At 42.5% G+C, this 19,369-nt stretch overlaps 2 protein-coding genes across 6 annotated transcripts in view; one reads left to right on the top strand and one right to left on the bottom strand.

Moving 5' to 3' along the window:
* trim62.1 (tripartite motif containing 62, tandem duplicate 1) overlaps positions 1-12,717 on the top strand; it is a 39,980-nt gene extending 27,263 nt beyond the window's left edge. For 2 of the 3 annotated variants that reach the window (XM_061783569.1, XM_061783570.1), the window contains exons 3-6: positions 110-205; positions 3,584-3,840; positions 4,226-4,341; positions 7,400-10,501. In XM_061783569.1, coding sequence (XP_061639553.1) covers positions 110-205; positions 3,584-3,840; positions 4,226-4,341; positions 7,400-7,950 — 1,020 coding nt within the window. In that variant the 3' untranslated portion in view covers positions 7,951-10,501. Of the gene's footprint in view, positions 1-109; positions 206-3,583; positions 3,841-4,225; positions 4,342-7,399; positions 10,502-10,547 lie in introns of those variants that run through there. The other variant, XR_009789999.1, reaches the window with a different exon arrangement.
* A 1,773-nt stretch (positions 12,718-14,490) lies between these two features.
* Positions 14,491-18,944, bottom strand: LOC133483049 (uncharacterized). Of its 3 annotated transcripts, none has more exons than XM_061783575.1 (3): positions 18,843-18,944; positions 18,025-18,174; positions 14,491-16,935 (listed from the first exon to the last, which is right to left on the bottom strand). In XM_061783575.1, exons 2-3 carry the CDS (start codon positions 18,170-18,172, stop codon positions 16,214-16,216), a joined length of 870 nt encoding a protein of 289 aa, XP_061639559.1. In that variant the 5' UTR covers positions 18,173-18,174; positions 18,843-18,944; the 3' UTR covers positions 14,491-16,213. The 3 variants fall into 3 exon arrangements, with proteins under 3 accessions (XP_061639559.1, XP_061639558.1, XP_061639560.1); XM_061783576.1 differs by lacking the exon at positions 18,843-18,944 and having other exon boundaries at positions 16,231-16,466; positions 16,543-16,935; positions 18,025-18,694; XM_061783574.1 differs by lacking the exon at positions 18,843-18,944 and having other exon boundaries at positions 18,025-18,694.
* Positions 18,945-19,369: the final 425 nt, after the last annotated feature.

Below are 19,369 nucleotides of genomic sequence, written 5' to 3'. Positions count from 1 at the left end.
AAGGATTGTGTTATATTATCTTGAATGCTGTTATCTGTTACTGTTAGTCTGTTAGTTCCTGATCACATGTTGCTGACCCGCCTTTGCTTGTCATTTGGTTGTGTTGCAGAGGGAGATGAAGGAGCAGCTGGCCACCCTGCAGGACAGCGAGAAGGGTCACACTGAGGCCCTGCAGCTCTTGCAGAGACAACTCACTGAGACTAAGGTACTGCATTAATTCTCCTTAAAAACACTTCTTGTTCTCACAGCTACCCTGGGGAAAAAAACACATTTATACATTTCAAAACAACAGTAAATCTTTACACAAGAGAAGCGCAGATGGACAATAAGTCAGTTGTCCTGAAAAATAGGAGACAGTGTTAAGTGTGTCATTGTTGACTACCAATCTACCAGAATTCCAACCAAATAGGACAACTACTGAATTAAATACAAATAAATAAAATACATTTAAAACATGAAATACAGTCAAACATATTGAATGAATAAAATTATCTTTTTAACCAATGCCAAGATAATTAAGGGAGATACAAATATACAAATAAAAGTAGTTACAGTTCTGTTGTATTTAACTTTTAAGTACAATACATTTGCATTTAGTCTTTAAGAACGGTTACATTTTTATTTAACTTGCATGCCATACTTTTTAATTGAATCATTTTTAAGTGCAGTTTTTCTGTTTTCCTATATTCAAGTACAGTGTTGATTAATATAATGTGCATAATGTTACAGTGGCTTACAATAATGTTAAATATACAGTCCTTTTTTACTTTTAATGTGGGTCATTATAGTGGAAGTTGGAGAGCTTAGTATTTTTTAGGTTGTACTAGTTGTAAAAAGGCGGCACGGTGGCCGACTGGTTAGAGCGTCAGCCTCACAGTTCTGAGGTGCGGGGTTCAATCCCCGTCCCCGCCTGTGTGGAGTTTGCATGTTCTCCCCGTGCCTGCGTGGGTTTTCTCCGGGCACTCCGGTTTCCTCCCACATCCCAAAAACATGCATTAATTGGAGACTCTAAATTGCCCGTAGGCATGACTGTGAGTGCGAATGGTTGCTAGTTTCTATGTGCCCTGCGATTGGCTGGCAACCAGTTCAGGGTGTACCCCGCCTCCTGCCCGATGACAGCTGGGATAGGCTCCAAGCACGCCCGCGACCCTAGTGAGGAGAAGCGGCTCAGAAAATGGATGGATGGATGGATAGTTGTAAAAAGTTTGAGAACCACTGTACTATAATATATAGAGTATATTTTTTCACATAAATGACAACAAAATAAAAAATTGAAAACATTACCTGTACAGGCTTCTTATAATTAATAATTTCTCTGGTATGGGGGATATTGTATTTGAGGTCTGAGCGTCCTTTGTATTTTATCAGACAACAGCAGATTATTTGCTAAATATCCTACTGCCTAAATGTTCAATCAGACACTTTCGTGAAAATGTGCACCCTGCAATGCACCACCAAGGCTTTTTTTTTGCCACGAGTGATGCTCATTTGAACATTGTTGTTGGTTTCATCGAAAGAAACATACGTTTTCTTAAGAAACGCTGTCTTCCCTCGAGAGTTGGAGTGACAGTTACCATTGCACACTACACTAGACGACACACATCAACACCGAAATGCCTTGGCACACCTGCTGTGCAGAGTTGGAACATCTCATCACTTCCTGTCAGATCACCACCAACCCACTCTGTTGATGTGCCCTAACTGCAGAATACTGTGCTTTCAGTCACTCTTCAGTGCGCTAATCTCATTAGATTTCCGTCCATTTTTCCCTGCCTAGAAGACTGCCACACCGCCACAACATTAGTGTCTGAGGCATTTAGGAAACTTCCTCGCAAAAAGGGCCACTTGTTAAATTTTTCTGTCATTGTGTCACATTGTGGCCGACATTGCCTGTTCCTGTACGCAGCGAGATGGAGGAGCAAGCACAGCAGCCGCTAAACTCTCTATTAAAAGGTGGCCACCTCACAATACATTTTGAATACTTGTGTTTGTAAGGTCCTGCTCTGAGGGGTAGACATTGTGTTTTCATCACTTAGCCGCAGGGAATTCTCTTAATAATCATATGATTGCCTGAAAGTTTGCCAGCCTTTCGTTTCCAAGTGCTCCAGCCACCTGCTCGGTATCTTCACGATCTGCTGGGGCTCAGCAGCACGTCAGCGAGACTGATCATCAAACCCCTTCATCCGCCCACTCAACTCATCAACTAGCTAGGAGGGCTGGGACGCAGCCCGCCCTAATGTCTTAACTGTCTCACTCGTTGACAAATCGCCACCTTTAACCGGCTCCCACAGAGAGCATACCCACTCTTGGAAAGGGAGGGAGATTTTTAGACCAATGTAATTCAATCTTACAGTTCAGAGGAAAGATTGATAGTATCTAGAGACAAAATAATTTTTGTGCAGCCAAGTGTCCTAATGATCGTAATCAAGAAAACAAAAATGACCCTACATTGTTTCATAGGAGGAACACCTGTTCCAAGTCTATGCCGGTTACTTGACAGAACTACATAAGTGACAGTCTTGTACAGGATTTCAGGGATTACTGTACTGTATCTCAGGAAGAAGTGTGAAAAGCAAAAGAGAAGAGCATCTAATTATCTGAATGCGAAAAACCGCAACATCTGTGTGAACACACACCACTAGACAACAATTTCGTCATATCCTTCCAAGGGGTGGCACATTGGGGCAAGGAATGACCTATATAGATAGAGGTCTAGATTGAAGGTCACCGTTGGTGTACTGTTGTTGCACATTTCTTGCAGCCAGCATGGGATCGATTCTCGCTCAGTGACTGTAGGTGTTGTCTGTCATCCAACTATGGTGTAGTCTGCCTTTCGCCCAGAGTCCGCTGCAAAAGGCTCCAGCTTCCCATGGACTATTAACACAAGCGGGAGAAAAATAGATAGTTGGATGCTCTAGGGATTTATTTTCAGCTTTTGTTGTGAGTTCAGCTGATGGACCTGTGATGGATAAAAGGACATGCATTTAAATATTTATATGACGAGGAAGTGGAACAGTAACGCCTGGCGCATCAAAAAACATTATGGATTTAGCATTGTTTGGCCTTGGTGGAGGTCTGCACCTGGTTCCTTGACGACACATATCCACTAATTACAATTTTCAACTGATTTTCATAATGATCAAAAAGATGACTGATCATTAATGACAGTCAAAGATACTCGAAGAATCTGTTAACCAAGCATCCTGTTTTGTTTCCCCGATGTTTAGACTTGACAACCTCCTCACTGCTCTTTTTGTCGCTTCTGACACTCATTCTCTTTGAAATCCATTCTCTTTATCTCTCAAATTGGTGAGCTCAACTGTTCTGCTTTACAACCTGATGTTCCCTGCAAATTGTTCAGCTGACTTGAGCCTGTCTTGCTCACTGCAGCTCTTGAAAACCACACCCAGGATGTGCTTTGTGTGGCTCTTTTCTGGTCACTTTATGAAGCACAATAATTAACATCCTTATATTAATCAATTCCTTACCGTCTCATTTGGAAAATGTACGTTATTATTTGGCTCTTCTCTAGCCAATGTTTGCAGACAGCAAAGAATTAGGTGTTTTTGCATCTTCTTTCCAGTCCTCAGCCAAAGGTCTGCGTGCCACCATTGGCGACGCCTTTGAGCGCCTCCACCGCTTCCTGCGTGAGCGTCAGAAGAGCATGCTGGAAGAACTGGAGATGGACACGGCGCGCAAGCTCACCGACATTGAGCACAAGATTCAACGCTATAGCCAGCAGCTGCACGACGTCAAGGAAGGCATCCAAATCCTGCAGGAGCGCCTTAACGAGACGGGCCGGCACGACTTTCTGGAGGGGGTGGCAGTCACATCCGAGAGGTAAGGCAGTCCTCATGAGAACAACATTAATATCTACATTTAGAGGATAGATCGAACTAATGGTGACATCTAAAAGAAATTTTAAATCTTGGAACTAGATTTGTAAAACAGGTTCCAATAATCTTTGAGCATACATGGTTTATATCACGTCTGGCAGTACAGTATAACATACCTGCAGAATGTCCTTCTGCGCCCAGGTTGCATTGCAGGAAGTAACCCACTCACAAGGTCCTACAGGAGTTGAGATCATCATCTAACCCCATTCAGTCACTCAAGTCACTTAATGCTAATAAAAGCCTGGCATTTCACCGACGTACAAGATTAATCACCCGTCATCGAGGTAATTGAGCGGGTTTAGACAGGCATTGTTCTGTTTCTGTTTCAGGATTAAAGGGAAGATCCACGAGACCAATCTGACGTATGAGGATTTCCCGACATCCAAGTACATGGGGCCTTTGCAATACACCATCTGGAAGTCGCTCTTCCAGGATATTTCTCCAGGTAAGCATGGGTAAAGGAAATGTATGGTTAAGCTCACCATGGTGCGGTTTGAAGTAAACATTTGTGCATTAGGTACTTGCAAACACAGGACAACAATGGTCCCTCTTTCCATTCCCTTCATGTTATTGTAAGGAACTGATGCTCCTCTGTAAACCTGTGTTATTGTATGGATATCATCATACTTTTGTGGCAATATTTATTGACAAGCCATACAGCCCAGATTTGTTCATGAGTCAGAATGGGCTGTATTCTATCACTAACCTATGCTACATCAGAAGTAAAGTAACAATTACAGTAAATACTTGTAAGATTAACACTTCTATGTGGCCATACATGTAAAACTGTAAGTATGGAAGTAGTTCATTGCACGCGGTTCGTAAGCTCTAAACCGTGCATCTCTCAAGACAATCTGTTCACATGTACAGTAACAACCTCCTCAGCCTCCGTTATTGGTATCTAACAACGATTGACATTGGAGACAACAATTTCATTACTGTATCGCACTAGTTAGAATCGTGGCTATTTCGTTTGTGGTGGAAACACTTAGCCTCAATGAATGCACACGAACTGATCTTGACCTTTCTCAGTATGGTTCCCGCCCTTAGCTTAGGAATGGTTGTCGGAGCCATTGTGCCGCATTGTCTTTCTTGCGTCTAACAGTGCTGATAGGAGCTCTGCCTGCCTCCATCAGTCACGATTGAAGACGATTCAAATAATGTGCAGAGTAATTTTTCTTAATCCTTCCCTCAGTCCTTCTATTTCAACCTGGTGCTCGCGAAGGGGAGTCCAGGCTTTTTTTCCCTTCTTCCTTTGACTGACAGCCAAATGGAACAATTGTTTCCAATCCATCAGGGGTGGTTGCCAGAGATCAGACGTTCTCCCATCATCCAACCATTGTTTGGCTAGCTGCTAAGAACAAAGCGTAGGTCTCACCACAAGGCTCAGCGTGAGGCTGTTGTTTGTTATTCCCGTGTGTCCGTAACAACACACGCTTTGGATTGTAAATCTTTAATGGCTGTAACAAACACCAATCACATTGTGTAAGTGGCAAAGGTTCAATTTTGTCCGCCGGCTGAATGTCAGACACTTACTTTACCACTTTGCTCCTTTTGACCCTGGCCTCTTTTATGCAGAATTTAAAAAGCTGTCACAAAAAATCCGGCACCCAAAATTTGGCATTTAATGGCCTTTGGTCTCGGGTATCATATAACATAACTTTGCTTTGCTTTGAATTGCTTTCTACGCAATAGAGTGAGATAATTGAGTTTCAACTGTCAAACTGTTCAACACTGACAAACTACTACTTCGTAAAGCGAATATTGCCGGGTCGTCTTGGGATCCTACATTCCATGTCAGTCCCATTCTTACAGAACTACCACATTGCGGGGTGGGGTGGGAAGAAAAATAATACGACTTTTGTATGTAGCGTAAAAGGGGCTAAATTAAGCAACAAATTTTGTTCCTCGCCAACTTGGTAGAAGGATCAAATCCCTAACCCCAAAATGGCACCTAGAATCAACTCGCATCAATTAGTTCTTACTGTTTCTGCTTGCTCTTTGCGTTGCCTAAATTGAGCAACATTCTTGCGCACTGGAGAGCACTTGATTCATGCAGAAGTGGAGCTGCCAGTTGGGCGTGCCGCATAACAACAAGCCATCAGTCATCTTTGAGCTCGGAGCACGCACCGTGATCGCCTCCTGCAGCGTTGTCTTTCTTTTTGTGAGTTCACCCTACACTGAAGAGAGAAGGAATCTTCTGGTAGGGTGCACTTTTTATCAAAACACTAATGAATCCTAGCCAAGAATCCTCCTGTTTTGTTAGTGGTAGCATCTGTGCTAAACTCTACCTTTGGGAGTTACATGCAGTGTGTGGACAAAACTTCCCACACACAAATGAAAATTCAAGACACAATTATGGCTTACAGTTAGGGCTTAGTTGGCCTGTTAGCACACATTAGCGTCTTACATTTTTGGGGACCATCTAGGGCATTTCTTGTCATTTTAGCACCAGCGACTATGCTAACCTCTAGTATTGTGAGTTGCGTAGATTGTTTGTACAAAGTTCCCCACACATAAGGCTCAGTTAGCATGTTAACACATATTTTAACTTGTTTTTGGGGGGACAGCCAGGACACCTTTAGTGTTGTGCTAAACTCTACCGAAAGACGAACAGTTCAAGACACGATGGTTGGGTAGGAATAAGACTCTATTTGCACATTAACACGTTTATAGATTCTTATTTTGAGAGGGGGACCAGCCAGGACGTATCTTGTTGCATTACGTGCTAGCATCAGTCTTAAACTTTACTATTGGGAGTTGCGTGCAGTGCTTATTGGGTTAACGTTAAGGATTTGTTAGCATATTAGCATTTTTAGCCTCAAATTTTTGGGACCAGCCAGGACAGCTCTTGTGTTGTGCTAGTGCTAGCATCTGTGCTAAACTCTAACGAAGACACAGAATTCAAGACACAAGGATGGGTTTGGGATGGGACTATGTTAGCATGTTGGGGGGGCACACGTTTCTAGCATTTTACGTATTTTGGACCAGCCAGGTCACCCATTGTTGTGGTATTAGTATGTGCTAAACTCTAACATCTGTAGTTGCATGCAGTGTGTACAAAATGTCCCATATATGAATGAGAATTAAAGCTCCGTTAGCATGTTAGTACTTATTTTTAGCATTTACATTTTATTGGTTATCAGCCAGGACACTTCTTCTGTTGTTGTAAAAGTGCTAACATCTGTGCTAAAATGTTTTTGGTGAAGCGCTTTCACTGACAGACAAAAAATTCAAGATACAACACTGGGTTAGGGTTAAGGCTATTTTAGCATGTTTGCTCATATTTTTAGCTTCTTTGTCTTTTGTTGCTACCATCTTAGCGTGAAGTTGGTTACGCAGCTTGTGGTCACTGCAGTGGTGTGTTTTTACATTTTATTTACAAAGCGCTTTTCAGTGTACTAAAAAATAATAATAATTTTATACCTTAAACTGTAGGGGGTGCCCTTGAGCAAAAACAAATACTTGAATATTAAACTCCACATTCTGTTTTTACTTGTCAGTGCCTGCCGCCTTGACGCTGGACCCCATCACGGCCCACCAAAGACTGATCCTGTCTGACGACTGTACCATCGTCGCCTACGGAAACCTCCACCCGCAGCCGCTACAGGACTCTCCACGGCGTTTTGACGTGGAAGTGTCTGTCCTTGGCGCAGAGGGCTTCGCGTCCGGCGTGCATTACTGGGAGGTGATGGTGTCGGAGAAGACGCAGTGGATGATCGGCGTGGCGAGCGAGACAGTGAGCCGCAAGGGCAGCATCCAGATCCAACCAGGCCGCGGCTTCTACTGCATCGTCATGCATGACGGCAACCAGTACAGCGCCTGCACTGAGCCCTGGACCCGTCTCAATGTCAAGAGCAAGCTGGAGAAGGTGGGTGTGTACCTGGACTACCCCAAAGGCCTGCTCATCTTCTACAATGCAGACGACATGTCCTGGCTATACACCTACCGTGAGAAATTCCCAATGAAGGTCTTCCCTTACTTCAGTCCAGGTCAGAGCCACGCCAACGGCAAGAACGTGCAGCCTCTGCGCATTAACACCGTGCGCCTTTAAGAGATCCGCGTGGCCGTCCTCACTTTGATTAATCGTATGCGGGTTTCAAAATAAGTTCAAGAAATTAGTTTAAAATGTTACGTATGAGGTGTTTATCTGTTCTGTTAAGATTCCATTTGACGTCCATCACAAATTGGAGGAAAAGGGGTCTTAACTGGAGGTGAAATGGGGCTGCAATCATTTATTTTCTACCTCTCATCCTGTTCAGGCTGGCAGGGAACCTGGAGTCTATCCTAGCTGAGTTTGGCCAAAAGACACCTTGAATTTGTCACCAGTTAAACGCAGGGAGCTATGCTTTGTTTTTCCCATCTGAAACCTTACTGATCTCTGATTTGCGCTAATGGCCACTGAAGAGGACCCAAACGACCCAAAGGCAGAGTGTTGTTTCTGGGGGTAAAATCGGGCTGCAATCATCCATTTTCTGCTACTTATCCCGTCCAAGGTGGCGGGGAAGCTGGACTCTATCCCAGCTGACTTAGGCCGAAACTCGGACTACACCCTAGATTAGTCGTCGCTCAAATGCAAGTGTTCTGCTTTGTTTTGGGTTTCCCGATAGAAACTCACTGATGTCTGACTTGTAATGGCAGCCACTGAAGATAACGCAAAATGGAGAGAAAGGGGATGAACATGAAGGTGAAAGCGGGCTGCGATCGTCCATTTTGAACCGCTTATGTTGTATAAGTGTGATTGGAAAGCTGGCGTCGATCACAGCTGACTTTGGCTGAAATGGGCACAGAACGCTAGATTAGTTGTCAGTCAATCGCAAGGTGCTCTGCTTTGTTTTGACTTTGTCCTTGGTGGAACCTTACTGGGGGCCGCAAAATGGGCACAGACATGTCCCTCGAGGTGAAATGGGGCTGTGACCATCCATTAATGATTGCTTATCGTATTCAGGGTGTCAGGAAAGCTTGAGTCTATCCCAACTGACTTGAAAGGCAGACTACACCTTGGATCGGTTGCCAGTCGAGGGCAAGGCTTTTTGCATCGTTTTTCTCTGTGGAACCTCACTTATGTCGCCCACAGTCTCTGTCTGTACTTTTGTGTCCTTCCCCCCACCCCGTAGGTGTCCATATGGGAAAACGATGCTGCTATTGACAGAGAAAGGACTCACGAATGTCTATATACAGTATACGCCGTGACATGAATTTAAACACACGTGACTGCGATAAATTCACATACAGGGGGTCCTCAGTTTACAATGGTGTTCCGTTCCTACGCCTGCGGCCTAACCCCAGTTTGTATGAACCCGCAGTAGTCAATCACTTACCTACGCTAACTCAGTAGTGAAGTCCTAATTACAGAAAATAGTTGTATGGAAAAAAAAATCTTGACCATAAATATATAAATAAAGCAATTAAATGAAAAACACTAAGTACAGTGGTAAATGAACGTGCCTTTTTACTCCAACTAGTTTGTTGTGTGAAGTTCATCACTTCGAAACATGGTTTGTCGTGACCGTCATAAACCGAGGATTCCTTGTACAGCACAGTGGGGGGGAAAAAGTCCGTTCTGTGACGCTGTTGACTTCCAAGGTTTTCTCATTTTAAACCTTAAATTCCCTGGAGGTCAATAGTATAAAGCCAACTGATTTGTTCCAGTATCAAATGCGTGTCACACCCACTATAAAACTACACAGAGGTCACGGGAACACCTAATGGTGTTTTATAGTTTCAGCCTTGTGACATTTAATGAGTTGTATTGCTCATATGACCCCTTCCTATGTCGCGGTGAGTTCTGTTTCCAGTTCTGTGGTTCAAGAGGTTCTTCCCCAATGGTTTTTGATGTAGCTATATTAAAACACGTCTCCTCCGGGGTGATATTAAATCATAGGCTAGTGGCGCTAATCCGTTTGACAAAATCACAGATGATTCCGTCATGTTCATTGGCCCCACGTGCTCCAAGCACTCAGCCTAATCGGCACATGTGTACACGAGTCCTAAGAGCTTCTTGTCCTGTGGCCAAATCCAGCATGCTGAGAGATTTCTGTGTGTGTTGGTAGGAGGGGGGGGGGGGGGGTTAATCCAGCGTAGTTCGTCCTTCATTAAACCCATCTGTACCTTCTTTTGGGATCCAACGGAACAAACCGTGCCCTCAGCCGTCCTTTGTGTGTCAGCTAACCAGGTAGGTCCAATTGCGAATGTCCGGAATGTTTCTCGTCTTTTTGTTGTTGTTGTTGATTTGCACAAATCTGTCAGGGTTACGTTTCTAATAAGTACAATCCATTCGTCTGCTTTAAAAACCAACCTAGGGCTCAACCTATCAGTACACTGGAACTGAAAGGTTGGCGACACCTCAGTGATGTCATCGTTGACCGTTTAGCGTTTCGATATTTAAAATGAGATTCATGTGCGATGCCATGGAGGCAGCGGGGATGGCAGAAAACTAAAAATGTTAACGACAATATTGTCTACGACACTTTTACGATTCTATTGACGATTGTGTCTTTGAACGATGGCCGCTGTGCTCCCATCGACTTGCGAACACTCCAGTTTGCTGCTGGAGGCTTGTGTTGAAATGTATTTTAATGTACAATAAATGACTGCTAAAATCATCCTCTATCTGTGCCTTTCATCACCTCTGCCTATTTTGAACATTAGCGTCGTGACTCGGCAGACTTCACAAGACTTCTGAGGATTCCGGCCTGGATCATAGTGAGCTGTTTTACCCAATGACACAAACGTCAAGGAAAAAGCAGAGGATTATGAGGGATTATACCGTTTTAGGATGCATCCTCTGTCGACCGTGTCTCTAGTGCATGTGAGCAAATTGCATGGAAATCCATTTTATAGTTTATTAAATGAGTGACGATATGTACTTTTAAGAACGTATCCGTGTCTGAATGCATACTCGGGAGAATTTTTACAAATGCTTATTTTTCCTCGTGAGGACCTATTGTGTATCCTATTGGTGAATCCTTGTCAGGACAATTTTTTCTTAGATTGCGTATTTGTCAGATTTTATTGAGGGCGTTCATTGTCAAGGTATATGTATATCTATGTAAGATAAAAATTCCTGGAAATGAAAGATCCTTGTGAGAACGTACTTGTTAGAACATGTTCTTGTCAGTGTACACTTGTGAGGGTATTTACTTGTGAAAAGCAACTTTGTGAGAACTTGGAACAATGTATTCTTGTTGGGGTGTATACTTACATATTTGTAAGACTATCCTTTTCAAAATGTACATGTACTTGTTGGGATGCATCCTTGTCAGGATGTGCTTGGGGGGTATCTTTGAGAATATGTAAGGGTGTACTTGTCAGGGTGCATGATTCATTCAGCCAAGTAGCCCTAGGGGTGCCATTATTTTTTAGCATGATTCTACGTATTCTATATTCATATGTTTCAGTGACAGGGCACAAGCTTTTACATAGTATGCAGTGTTCCTATATATTGTGTGCCCCTCGCTAGAGTAGCTTTATAACACGCTGCACAGAAAGTCTTTGCCGTGTCTGTTGGCTTGTCATACAGGCAAAAGTACAGACGACAGTACTGAAAAGTACTGCGTGGGTCTTCTTTTCCTACTGCCCAGTGCATAATAACCATAATAGTGTCGTAGCTATATACAAGGAAATCTTCACCTCTTGTCTGCGCCTCTTCGCCGCTGCACCGTGGCGGCTGCGAGATTTAATTTTCTAACTGGCCGCCGATGGGAGTAGGAAAAATAGTTGGGACCGCAGCTGGTTTCAGCCTCTGCCTGACTACACCTGTGTATCCAATGCTTTCTGGTAAGTCTTTCTCAAAACACGCCGGTTCAAAGTGATCAGCACGGAGTTCGGAATGCTTGCTAGGCACCCATAGCTGACCACGTGTCTTCCCCTGTCGATTGACTTTCCCTATCCACTGGTCACATATTCCTTTTTCATTTGGAAAGCCAAAAAAAAGACTTTTGCCACTGCCTAAACCATTTCTACAACCAGATGCCACACAATAAACCATCGTGAAATGGCTAAATCACACGACAACAAATATACAAGGACGGGAACAACAGCGTGGAGCAATAGCACATAATGCCGAATGAACAGGCTGTTTGACTCGTGTGACGTCACAGCGCCGGAGAGCAAAAACCGAAAGGCACTGGATGCAAAAAGCTGAATCATATTTATCAATTTAACGGCTGTATATCTGCTGTGTAATCACGTCGAAATGCCAGATGTGGTTTGTAAAGGGGTTCAAGAACATTTTCAACATCTTTGTCCTCTGACCTTTAAGGTTGAATCTTAGTTCAAATTTAAGGGTGCATCTTTTACTAGGTGCATCTCTATACGGCTGCTTCCTTTCGGAAGTGTATTCTGAACTTGTCAAGGTTGAACTGTATACTTTTGGTGAATCCTTTAAAGCATGTATGTATCCTTGTTAGGGTTTATATGTTGCAGCGGATACATCCTTAGACAATACCTGTGAACATAATATTGAGAATGTGCACTTGGTAGAACGAATCATTGCCAACCAGACATAGAAGTGTCTTATTTGTCAGGACACATACTTGAAGGGTCTTTTGACGAAGAATCATTGTAAGGATGTATAGTTATGAGGGGATACTAATGAGGACGTACTTCGTGCGATTTGTGCGTAGAAGAGTGTACAGTATCCTTGTCAGGATACTTGTGAGGGTGTACTTTACAATCCTTGAGGATTGGTTATTGCGAGACATATCATTTGAGGCTTCACTTTTTAGATGAGATGATCTTGTTGCCTTATTTCACACTTGAATGCAATGCAGTCTTGCGGCAATATTATGATTAAAACTCAACCAGCTGTTCATCCTCATCTTTGACTTTTTTTTTTTCACCCTTTATTCTTTTCCTTAATTCGAGGGGAAAATGTCCATTTAAAAAGTCAGTGATCTCTTCTTTATAACTCCTCGCTGATGGCTGCGAGGGTTCCTGATGGAGAGTGTCACCTTTTTCAACTTTTTTTATTTTATTTTTTTAAATGTATGTGTGCGCGCTGTCAAAAACAATTGTTGCCAACATACTTGAGCCATTTAACCTTAAAATAACACCAGGCTCATCTGTGGGCTGCTTTGTAATAATTATGAAAAGGATGTAGGACCCCTTATTGTGAAAATGTAATGTCATTTTGACTTCAACACAGGAAAGGAAATTTTCAGTTTCCCAGCTCCACCTTGTTCCCCCTCACATTCCATCCTCAGGCTGTTCTAGGCAATTTGTGGCGCCCTCTGGTGTGTACATTATCTGAAACGTTGAGCGTGGGAGCTGGCAGGTTCGTGTAACCGTGTGTGTGAGTGAGTTCAGTTTCGTATTTGTTTACATTTGCAACAATAATCACCACAAGAACCACTAGCACTAGCCACTATGGAAACATGAGTTCAAGTGCTACATGCAGCACTGTGCTTTTCAATACTTTTAATGCATGTCATCCTAAAACAATTTTCAATATCTATTGTAGATTAAAAATGTTCTGTTAAACGATTTTTTGTATTTTTATTTTAAAATTACAAGCTTATTTAATATTTTGTTTAGTCTGCCATTTATTTATGGAGCAAAAAAATGTAGACTCAAACTCCTAAAATAAATAATTACAACTATTGTTGTCTGGTTTTATTTTGAAATGTCATGTCTTCGTTGAAAAATGTAATAATTAATTAAATTGGGGGATAAATTATCGGCATACACATGTATTTGTTATAGTTGATTTTTCATTTTGGGTGGCCTTTATGAACCAAAATAAAGAAAAAATAATAATTGGAATAAAACTTGTTTACTGGGTTTTTTTTTTTTAAATGTCATTTATTTTATTGAAAAAATTAATTGAATCCAAAATTGGTATGGGTAGTAAAAGTTTTACTAAGTTTTTTCACTGAGTACTTTCTTACTCTTAAGTAAATATTTGGAGGACTACTTCTTACTTTTACTTGAGTCATATTCTAAAGTAACAGTACTCTTACTTGAGTACAACAATTGGCTACTCTACCCACCTCTGCATATTACACAGAGGAAATAATATGTCAAAATAAATAAATATGTCCAAATATGTCTTTTTGTTTTTTTGCATTACTGAAGAAAAAAAGGGAAAAACAAGCATGTCTGCTGGTTATATTTTGAAATATGATTTCTTTGTTACGCAGAGAAGAAAAATCTAATTATGGGCATACATATTACACAAGCATAATTATCCAAATTAGTTGATTTTTGTTTGTTTGTTTTTGTTTTGTTTATGTGGGCCTTTATGATGAAGAAGAAAAAAAACCTTGCTCCCTGGTTGCCTTTTGAAATGTCTTTTCCTTCAGTGAAAAAAATAATACATTTATTCTAAAACTGGTTTACATATTACTCAATATACATTCATGCTTCATCATGTTTTGTTTCTGGGTCTTTATGAAGCAAAAAAAAAAGTTTTTAGATTTAATTTTGAAATTCTATTTGCTCCCGTGGGGAAAGGCATTTCCTATTCATGTTAATGTAATAACAAATTAGCATACTTAACATGACTAATGTTCTATGATACTTCATTAAGTTTTTGGCTTTTGTGAAGAAGGGAAAAAATAAATGAGGGGGGGAGTCAAGAAAACTAGTGCAATTCATATTTAAATGAATTTAATACAAAATTGGCATACATATTGCACATTGTTAATTTTCAAATAAACCATCCATTTTTTAAAAGCACTTCAGTCGTCATTAAGGTCACATGGGTGAGATGGAGCCTATCCTGCCTGACTTTGGGTGACTTGTTGGCCAGCCAAACGCAGGGCACATGTAGACAAATAGACTTAACATTCACACCCGCAAAGTCTCCAATGAAGGCAGGGTGCATGTTTTTGGAATGTGGGAGGAAGCCGAAATACCCCACGAAAACCCACGCAAGCACAGGGAGAGAATGCAAACGGCACACAGGAAGGTCAGAGGTGATTTGGACCCGGAATCTCAGAACGGTAAGGAAGGCGTGCTAACCACTAGTACACTGTGCTGCCCAAATATTTTACACTTTTTATGGAACAAAAAAAAAAAAAAAGGAATTCAACTATTACCTAATTTTATTTTGAAACGTTATTTCGGCATATTTAAATAAATGCTATTTCACATGGCTAATTTCTCAAATTCATTTTTAGTTTTTACACTTTGTGTTGTTATTGTTACTAAAATAATAATTTCCAGATTTTTTTTATTTTAAGATAAATTTCATACTGTGGAACTTTCCATGTAATTTCCTGTGTTGTGGTTTTATCCATCATCCACCCATTGTTTTGTTTGCTCACCTGCGTCTCACTACAATATGTTTAAACAGACCTCTTTGGCCACGCCTCTTGTTTTATCTGACCAATCAGTCTGCCCAGTGTTTGATTTTAAAGATGTCATTCTTTTGTTACTATTACTATATTAATATATTTTTAGTTGTAACAGTCAAAAGCAGCATTAAACAATTAGTACTGTATATCCTTTTTTGCCGCACTTTTTGTCCTTCTGGATGTTTTTATTATCCACCATCCATTTTCCATGGCGCTGGAGCCTATCCCAGCTGACTAGTGAACCCCCGAATTTTCACAATTCGCTATTTGCAGATTTTTGGGAAACCTGTCCTCCATTATTCACTGAAAAACTTCTATCTGCCGTTATTGCACTCAGGCCCTGTCTAAGACACATTTATTGCATTGGCATCATCTTGTAGCAAGGAATTATGTTGAAGTGAGTGGAGTAGCTTCAGGTAGACAGTCCAGCACTTTAGTCTTTCCGACACCAAAGAATGATGTTGACGTGAGAGGGGGGAAGCTGCCAAGGAACTATGTCAAAGTGAGGGGAGGAGCTTCATTCAGTCAGTACAATGCTTTGGCGCCGTCTTGGTACCAAGGAACTACATTGATGTGAGGCAAGGAGCTTCATTTAGTCAGTCCAATGCTTTGGTTCTGTCCGTGTGCTAAAAAACTATGTTGAATTGAGGGGAGGAGCTTCATTTAGTTAGTCCAATGTTTTGGCGCCATCATGTGGCATCTTCATTTTGACAGTCTAAAGCGCCGTCTAGCTGAAAAGTAGTGCTTTGCTGCCATCTTGCGACATTTATCGAAAACTTTAAACGTTATTGTGGTGAAACAACAATTCACACTCAGATTCACACGTATGGACATACTTTTATTTCATAACGCCTGTGTCGCTGCGTCGTCTTCCTGTAATCCTCCTCGGCTTTAGCCAGCTAGCCTCCCTCAACCTGCCTCCTCAGCATCTCGCTGGGACTCCAATCCCCGCATGTAAACACTGTGCCCACATCGTAGTAATCCCGTAATCCCGTTTAAATCAGGTGTCCAATCGCTTCACACCGGCGTGGCGGGCGTGGAGCCCCGGGGGGCGGATCCCAAAAAGAAGCTCATGCAGGTCTCCAGGAGGGTCTCCACGCTCCTTAGCAGGAGGATGTTGACGCCGAGATAAAGCGGAAGCACCAGGACGCCGATCACGGCCAGCGAGGCAAGCATCAAGTCCGAACCCCACCACTGACGCCTGTGTGGCCACTCGAGAGGCGGCATCGTGTGTCCCTTCTCCTCGTGGCCGTGGCCTGCCATTGTTCGTCTGATGAGAAGAAGCAAGCATGTGAGCAGGATCAGGATCAAGTAGAGGAAAGCCGCACCCCAGCATGGGCGCATACCGCTGGGCAGGGGGCTCAGCACGTTGGGCAGGCAACGCATCAATGAGCCCCCGGCGACCAAACAACCCGCCGTCCTGGCCTCCTCCAACTTCCATCGACACCGCAGGCTGAGCGCCACCGACACCCACACCGACAAACAGCACAGGTAGCCAATCGCGTAACACCGCCAGCCACCTTTCTCCTCCTCCTCTTCATCCTCCTCCTCTTCTTCTACGTCTCTCATCGACCACAGGAGTCGAGTGAGGGTCTCCACGGCGACCAGGGGCGCGATGAGCATCAGCACGGCGCCGTAGGTGTTGCTCAGGAAGAGCAGGAAGCGCAGAGCGATGACGCCCGGCAGCGGCGTCAGCTCGATGAACCATGACTCAAAGAAGCCCAGGAAGCTCAGGTAAACTGCACAAAGACACGATTTGAAAATGATAACGTGGACCTACATACGTTTGTAAACATCACAGACGCATTTAGTCTATCAATGGACAGCGGTGTTTTTGTAAATATCAAATACATTTGGATCTTCAGTGTACCTAATCTACTTTAGGGAACATCAGAGACAAAATTTCATCTTCAAATAACCTATTAAGTGAAAGTCAAAGACACGTTTCGGGTTGTGTTTTGTAAACATCAACAACACTTTTGGGCTTTAAAGGAACACTTGCTCTCCAATGGAACACGCAGTTTTTAAGCATTAAGGCAATTTAGTGTTCAAGTATACATCGTAAACATCAAAGACGCCTTAGTCTTCTTTTTTATGTGGTTTTGTAAACATTTAATGGAACTAACAGTTTTTAATCATTAAAGGTCATTTAGTTAAACCAGTCTGCCAAATTGTCAAACACACACAGCGAGCCTTGCGCTTGCACAAAATCTGGATACGCCGGCATTTGCACACCCACACAGATGCGTCGTCTACGAAGATACAGAGCCCTCAGTCTTAGAATGACCTTATGTGGTTTTGTAAACATCTAAGACACTTGCTACAACGAACGTAGGGTAAAATGTTTTCGTAAACATAGAAGACATTTTGATGACACTAATGTAACGTTTTTTAAAACATTGAAAGCAATGTGGTCTTTAATGATGCCAACAAATATTTTTGTAAACCTCAGACACTTTTGATGCTCCAATTAACCTAGCATTTGTGTTTTTGTTAACATTGATGACACTTTGATCTTCAGAGAATCTAACGTGTACATTTGTGAACAAATTATTTCAAGACTTCAATCTACCTAATGTGTACTGTACACATCAAAGACACTGAAGTCATTTGTAAACATCCAACACCGTTGCTTCAGTGGGCCAATTGTTTGTGTCATTAATTATTGCAATTTAGTCCCCAATACCCCTCAAATACACTTTTTGTATATGTACATTTGACGCTTACAAAAGGCTGGGAATGGTGGACACATAAGGGTGCAGGAAACACGGACAGTCTAGAAGCACATTCATACAATGAACTCTTTAGCACCCTTGCGGCGTGCTCACCTGTGAGCAGGAAGTCTGTGAAGATGAGGATGCAGCAGCTGCAGAATCCCACGGGACTGCGCGACGTCGCCAGCGAGGGCAGGCACAGCAGGCTGCACACCAGCTTGAAGACGCACAACACTGACGCGCCGTCCAACACGCCGTCCATGTCTGCGGGTACACGACACACGCGCACCTCAAAACAGGTTTCCCACATTTTGCCTCGAGGTGCAGGAGGAGCTCAGGAATGTCAGCTCCTCCGCAGACTATGAAAGTAACCATTATTTTTACGCTTGTTTCTATCCATCCCCGGCTTGGAGATCAATACTTGAACTTTGCACTGTTTACTATGAGAGGGCCTCTGGGACATCAACACTTTCATACACACGACTGCAACGCTCTCATATGCTACTGATATGCTCACACACACTATTGAAAAACTCTCATGCATGCTACTGAAACGCTCACACATTACTCAAATGCTCTCTCGAATTGCTGCTGCTGAAAAGCTCTCACACTACTACAAACCAAAAAAGCTTACACGCACTACTGACATGCATATTGAAACGCTCACACACAAACTGCTAAAATCCTTTCACACATCATAATGAAATGCGCTCATACACTGAAATATGCATTTCAGTTGTGTGCAAGAAAATGTTTCACCTTTGTGTGTGAGGTGATCCTGAATCATGTCCCCCCCCCCCTCTCCCTACCCGCCCCAATCATATGCACACACTCAAGCAATATTCACTTTAGTCAGCAACACAACATTGTGAAGTGGACATGGACAGACCCACATCACTGAAAAAAAGACAACATTGTTAAGTTTTCATTACCTGGTCGCCCCCTGGGAGCCTTCAGAGCCACATGTCACTCCGGAGTTCTTCAACACGCTCTCTTTTCCTCTTACCTCCCCAACCCCTTTTTGCTTTTGCTAATAACCCCCCTCCCCCTAGTACACTCCCCCTCCCTTGTTGCCGCCCAGGGCGCCTTGCTCGCTTGCACCTGGAGCAAAGGCGGGCGCGGCACTGTTTGAACAGGTTAGGGGAACCAGTCGGGCAACTAGCTGGCACACAAGATGAGCGTGTCAAGACAAACAAGGTGAAAGAGCGAGGGAATTATTTAACTTGTTAAGACATCTGCATGCTAATATACTTAAATAACCCTCAGGCCTTGTTGAAGTATTGTTTTTACTGTACTTTTTTGATACTTTTACTGCATAAAGTGTTTAATTATCATCAGTTCTTGTCCATTCCTTTTAATTTTTTTGAACCCTTCAAATTCTAGTTGGTTTGCAGCTTGTGAAACAACAGACTATAATTAATACTCCACAGTAATACATGTTAAAAAGAAGTGGCTACAA

This window comes from Phyllopteryx taeniolatus, chromosome 9 (genome assembly GCF_024500385.1).
Source record: "Phyllopteryx taeniolatus isolate TA_2022b chromosome 9, UOR_Ptae_1.2, whole genome shotgun sequence".
NCBI lineage: Eukaryota > Metazoa > Chordata > Actinopteri > Syngnathiformes > Syngnathidae > Phyllopteryx > Phyllopteryx taeniolatus.
The sequence above is the reverse complement of the archived record's forward strand: the minus strand, read 5'-3'. Positions and strand labels throughout refer to the sequence as shown.